This window comes from Gossypium arboreum, chromosome 9, assembly GCF_025698485.1.
Source record: "Gossypium arboreum isolate Shixiya-1 chromosome 9, ASM2569848v2, whole genome shotgun sequence".
NCBI lineage: Eukaryota > Viridiplantae > Streptophyta > Magnoliopsida > Malvales > Malvaceae > Gossypium > Gossypium arboreum.
This window is the reverse complement of record NC_069078.1, coordinates 49,011,099-49,016,633: the sequence shown is the minus strand read 5'-3', so window position 1 is coordinate 49,016,633 and position 5,535 is coordinate 49,011,099. Positions and strand designations below refer to the sequence as shown.

At 30.2% G+C, this 5,535-nt stretch overlaps 1 protein-coding gene across 1 annotated transcript; it reads right to left on the bottom strand.

Annotated features, from left to right (window-relative positions):
- Positions 1-2,073: 2,073 nt before the first annotated feature.
- On the bottom strand, positions 2,074-5,334 carry LOC108455411 (glycosyltransferase BC10-like). The gene is made up of 2 exons (XM_053019413.1): positions 4,400-5,334; positions 2,074-2,828 (listed from the first exon to the last, which is right to left on the bottom strand). The coding sequence occupies exons 1-2, from the start codon at positions 5,060-5,062 to the stop codon at positions 2,190-2,192; spliced, it is 1,302 nt and encodes a 433-aa protein (XP_052875373.1). The 5' UTR covers positions 5,063-5,334; the 3' UTR covers positions 2,074-2,189.
- Positions 5,335-5,535: the final 201 nt, after the last annotated feature.

The following is a 5,535-nucleotide window of genomic DNA, read 5'->3' as shown; positions in this document are numbered from 1 at the left end:
TCTTGGATTGAAATGGATTCCAAGAGGAAAGAACAAAGAGTTTATGAAAAGCCAAAAGAAAACTTAATCTAATCCCACTCCTAAGCTACGAGGGTTTTGAAGGCGTCCAAGATGACGTAGTTTCATCAAACCCCTAAGGTATTATCTATAGGAATATTGGCAACTCGAATTAGGGTTTTGGTATGTCCTAGGTCTTTGTATAAATTCAACTGTGTGAACGGAAATAGCCTCAATAGACTTGGGCAACACATTGACATATGCCACACCATAGGCCTTGCATGGCACAACATGACAGGTGTTCCATGCCTTGTATGTTTTGTTTCATGCTTTAATGGCTCGGAAAGCTTGTACATCACTCGTCATTTACTCTCACATTAATTGGGCCTATAATTCATCATCCTACACACTCAATTTAATATATTAGCACTACCTGAGGCCCGTGTCAGCCTAATAGGTCATAACACTCACAAAATGTGTTAAGAATACTTATTTTTACTAACTTTTAATACTAAGTACTAAATACCAAAAATGTAATATAAAATACCAAATTGGCTAGAAAACAGATTCCTTAAGTGCGAAAATAGACCGAAATAACTATTACATTTGACAGCATGTCAATTGTCTAAAGCAATAGGGAAGAAATTTAGATTAGTTAGTTTAATTGATAATTTAAATTTAGTTTATAAATAATTTATTTTGGAATTTGCACTAATAATTTTCAAGTTGATTAATATAGTAATTGTTTAAGTTGTAATTAACTTGATAAACACATTTACTGACAATCCTTTGGGTTCAATCCATGGGATACTCGAGTGTCCCATTGACACTAAAAATATTACAACTGACATTGTATGCTTGCAATTAAAACCACACTTTTAAATCGTTTTATAAAATTACTTGTTTTCTGCACACGTAAGCTTGTGGTCAATGATTTTATTAAAGTATCGATATTATTATGACTTGGGAATATGACTAACACATTTAGTTGGTAATGTTGCTATATGTTTAGTTATACCATCATGTGCCAAAGGATAGCTATGTTGAATGTCAAATTGATTAGTTTTGATTATGCTTGTAATTATCAAGGTAAGTTTAGTGAATCCATTTGAACTTACTAAGCATTCTTAATGCTTACTCTTGTTGTTTTTCCTTCCTTGTAGATTTTCACCTTGTAGAACTGTCGAGTCGGATCAGCGGAGGAGCACACACTATCCCGAGACGGTATCTATAAATTCAATTTGAGTCTAGACTATGACTTCTAAAAGAATTTTGATATAAACCTTTAGAAAATTCGTTCAAGTGATCATTTGAAAAAAGCTAATATTCAAGATTGAATATGTAGAATATGAGTTGTGTGTATTATAGATATGTATACTCTTTTTCCTTCACTAAGATTTTTTTTCTTAGTAAGGTTTTAACGAGGCAGATTTTTTATCTTAGTAAGGTTTTAACGAGGCACATTATTTATCAATGAACATCCAAGGGGAATGTTATAAATATTTTATTATTATAAAGTGGATGTCCATTAAGATAAGAAATTTAATATATATAAGGACTCTAATGTTCATTACGAGTAGAATTTTATATAATTTATACTTCTTAGGTCTATAAATACATATTTTGAAAAAGTATTGTAAATATCTTTATTGATCAATAAGATGTGTACTCTCTTTATTCTCCTATTTCTCTTGTTTTAGACTCCTCTTTATTCTTTATTTTATAACAATATATTAATTTTGAAATAAATTATTTATTTTAAATTTAAAATTTTAAATTAATATTATTTAAAAATAAATATATTAAATTACTTATTCATTAACAAATAACAATTTTTGTTAATAAAAATCACTAAAATATTAAAATTAATATATTTTATTGTCTAAATAATTTCAGAATTCAATGAATCACATACTATTGAAATCTTAACATGAGAGTATCAAATGTTACTTAATTTTTATTTTTATTTAATCGTTATTCCTCAAACATATACATTTTTTTACTTCTACCCTTTACAAGGCATAAATGGATAAAGCAAAAGGTACAGCAAAAACATTAAAAATAGTTTCTTTTTAAATAAAACATTTCTTATATTGTATCCAAAAGTTTTAATTTAAATGTGCAAATGAATGAACAAAGGCTTCAAACATACAAATTACAAAAAAAAAAAAAAAAACAAACAAACAAACTAACTAAAAGTTCATGACAATTGGAGCAAATCTCAACAACTTGTCTAAAGAATTTGGTGAAAACTTCCTAGCAAATAAGTAGCAAACATTGACTATTCTTTCATTATAATAACACTGTGTGGAAGTTCTTAGTTTCTTCAAGAACTCTTCGGTCACCTCTTCTCTGCGGAACCTGTTGGGATGAGGTCCTCCCTTCGACCAATCCACGTATGTCAATGTTTTATACGCATTCCTCGTCGGGAAATTCATGTCTACAAATGTCGGCAAGTAATGCTCGTCGCCATAGCAATCGTTTTTGCAATATTGCCAAAAAACCGGATAATATGTTTGGTCAGTGATTACCTCGATGGCTAGGTATCGATCGACCTCGAACCATTGAGAGCCCTTTCGCCATTGTTCGAGAGTAATCAGAGGGGACATCATTTTACTGTATCTACCACGGCCAACGGGACCTGGTAAGTCATACGACTCCACAAAGAATTTGGTGGAGTTGATAAGATAGTCATAAACAGTTGAGAAATTGAAGAGAGGAATGCATGATTCTGAGAGAAGAACGAAACGTTCGTTGGATATATCCATCAATGCGTTTGCTAATAAACGTCGTTCTGCTTCCACCATATTCATTTCTCCCCATCTCGCTATCTACATTATTTCATGTTCATAAAAACAATGTTATTATAAAATTATGTAACAAATATATTTATAAAAAATTTGTTTAAATAAACAAATGCTGCAAATTACTATTAGGAGTCATATTACATTTTGCTCTCTCTACTAAAAAAAAAGGCAAATTACTCCACGTACATTAGATCAAAGAGCACATTGATCTTTTTGTCAAAAAATTCATCTATTTTTATTGTTAAAAATTGTTCTTTGTACATCAAAATAAGGTATACATGGCATGCCATATGTAACTATTTAGTTATTTCATTAACCATGCTAGTTTTTAATAGTGGAAATAGATGAAATTTTTAATGGAATTGACCAATTTGCTCTTTAATCTAACATATAGAGACTAATTTGTCTATTTTAAGTAAATGAGACAAAATGCAGTCTAATTCTTAATGCATGAAACTCTATGATACTTATACTGAATTTGATTGAATGATAAATTATAAATATAAAAATTAAATAAGTATGAGTTCAAATTATATTATCGTATGATATAAAATACGCATTTACTTTAAAAATAAAAATAAATTATATTTTCTAATCAAAATAATACCTAATATTATCTCAATAGGTTTATAATTAATAAATATAGATGTTGCTAATAATACACTGCAAAATATTAAAAAATAAGAGTGGAGGTAGAATGAAAGATTCTATGGACGTCTATATAGATATATAAAGAAAAAGGTAAAAGTAGTTACTAATTTAACTGGAAAAGTTGTAGAATAAGAGCAATGCATGAATATTTATGTAACTCTGCGAATGCATTAAATTAATGAGTAATTATTTAATATATTATTAATATAAATTTTAGATTTTATAAGTGAAATAAAGGTATGATAAGTATCATATTTATTTATTTACTATATTTTATAATATATTTATTAAACTTTTAACTTACTTATAGAATCTATAATATATAAAATAATTTTCTAAAAGTTAACTTTATCTTGTCTATATTAATAAATAAATGGATGAATTTTAAGTATTTTATATAATTCAAATTAACGTATTTAAAATACTTGGGGGCATTAAAGACTTAATAGCCAGCAAGCTTAACCTACCATAACGGACGATAAAGCATAAATAATATGCTCTTAATAATCTGAGCTGTTTTATTTTGTCTCTTGAAATATTAATTTAGTATGTTTCTTGTTTTGCCCATTTTTTTTTTTTGTACATTTTGGTTTTATATTTGAGGCAAGTTGTTTATATTAGTAACGACTATAATTTAATGCATGATGAAAACCAAATTTAGCCCACCTTTTGTTTAAATACAAAATTGGGATCCAAATTATATATATTTTTCAGTTAATTTTATTAAATGCTATTTTGTTAAATTTTTATTAGATGTTGTTACTTTTCAGATAAAATGAGAGTTTAGGTGTATTTTTTATAAAAGAAAATTAAATAGCTAAATATAGTATAGTTTAAGGGTAAATTTTGAAATTAAGAGAAAAATAAAGCAACACAGAATTGAAAATCAAATGTAAGGTAATAAACAAAGGGCAAAATAAGAGGGAAAAGTGGGATGAACAGACCTTACTAGGAATCCAGCGATCGTAAAAAACCGAAGACTTGGGCATAGTTTGAACGAAAGAAGGATCAGAATGAACGTAAATGGAGTAAAAACCTTCATAGCCACGAAAGAATTTCTCCCAAAGTGGGGCTAATAACACTTTTCCTCTCGTCAAGAACATGAATGCAATTTTGGGTGTTCGTTGGATTGGGTATTTTGGGATTTTAGGAACCAATGATGCCCTCCAAAACAACTCCTCATCCGTCATATTATGCCTAGTCGCCGGCGGTTCAAAAAATTCTTTTATATAATCCCTCTTCTCTTTTCGAGTTTCTTTGATGGGTGGTGATGATGCAGGAACCAGGGAAGGCAGTTCAATAACACCACCCGATGGAAGAGTTGTTAGTGGCGGTGGGGACGGGGGTGGGGGCGGCGGTGGTGGCGGCGGAGGAATGTTGGATGCACGGAAAACGGATAGTTGGTAGAGTTGGAAATCCATGGAACCATCTTTGAGATAGAAGAAACTGAGAGTGATCCCTAACCCCAACCCTAAACCAAAGAGAATGAAATAGAAAACAATATCATTGAATTGAATGAGGGAATTGGGAAGCTTGGTGGTGGTGGTAGTGGTGGTGGTGGATATTTGTGAACGGTGTTGTTGTTTCTCCACCACGTTCTTCTTCATTGCAGAGGAGGAAGAGGCAACGCCGTCGTGGGTGGTGGTGGATTGAGAGTTGCTCTTGTCTTTTATTTGTTATTAAATAGAGGAAGCGTTGTAAGAGAAAGAGATGTCATGAGAGGAGGATATTGATGTTATGGTGTCGTCGGGTGTGTGTAAAATTGAAGTTATTGTTCGTTCTTTTTGCTTTTAATATGTGAGATAGAGAGAGAAACAGGGACGTACATTTTCTTTTGAGTTACATTACAAGTCTCAAATTCTGCTTCGCCCATCTCCCTCTTTTTTTTTTTTTAATGGCTAAAATAGCAAACCTATTATTAGGTTAAATTTGCTATTAGTCCCTATACTTTTAAAAATTTATGAATTTAGTTTCTATACTTTAATTTGATCAATTTTAATTTATGTACTTTTCGAATTAGTCAATTCTAATCCCTATTATCTGGTTAAATGTAATTACCAATTATGTACTAAACATACAG

Bases quoted from the DNA above. Each gene is read 5' to 3' on its own strand.
- LOC108455411 (XM_053019413.1), bottom strand. From the start codon at position 5,062: ATGAAGAAGAACGTGGTGGAGAAACAACAACACCGTTCACAAATATCC. The intron at 2,829-4,399 runs GTCTGTTCATCC...GAAATAATGTAG, and splicing joins ATCGCTGGATTCCTAGTAAG to ATAGCGAGATGGGGAGAAAT.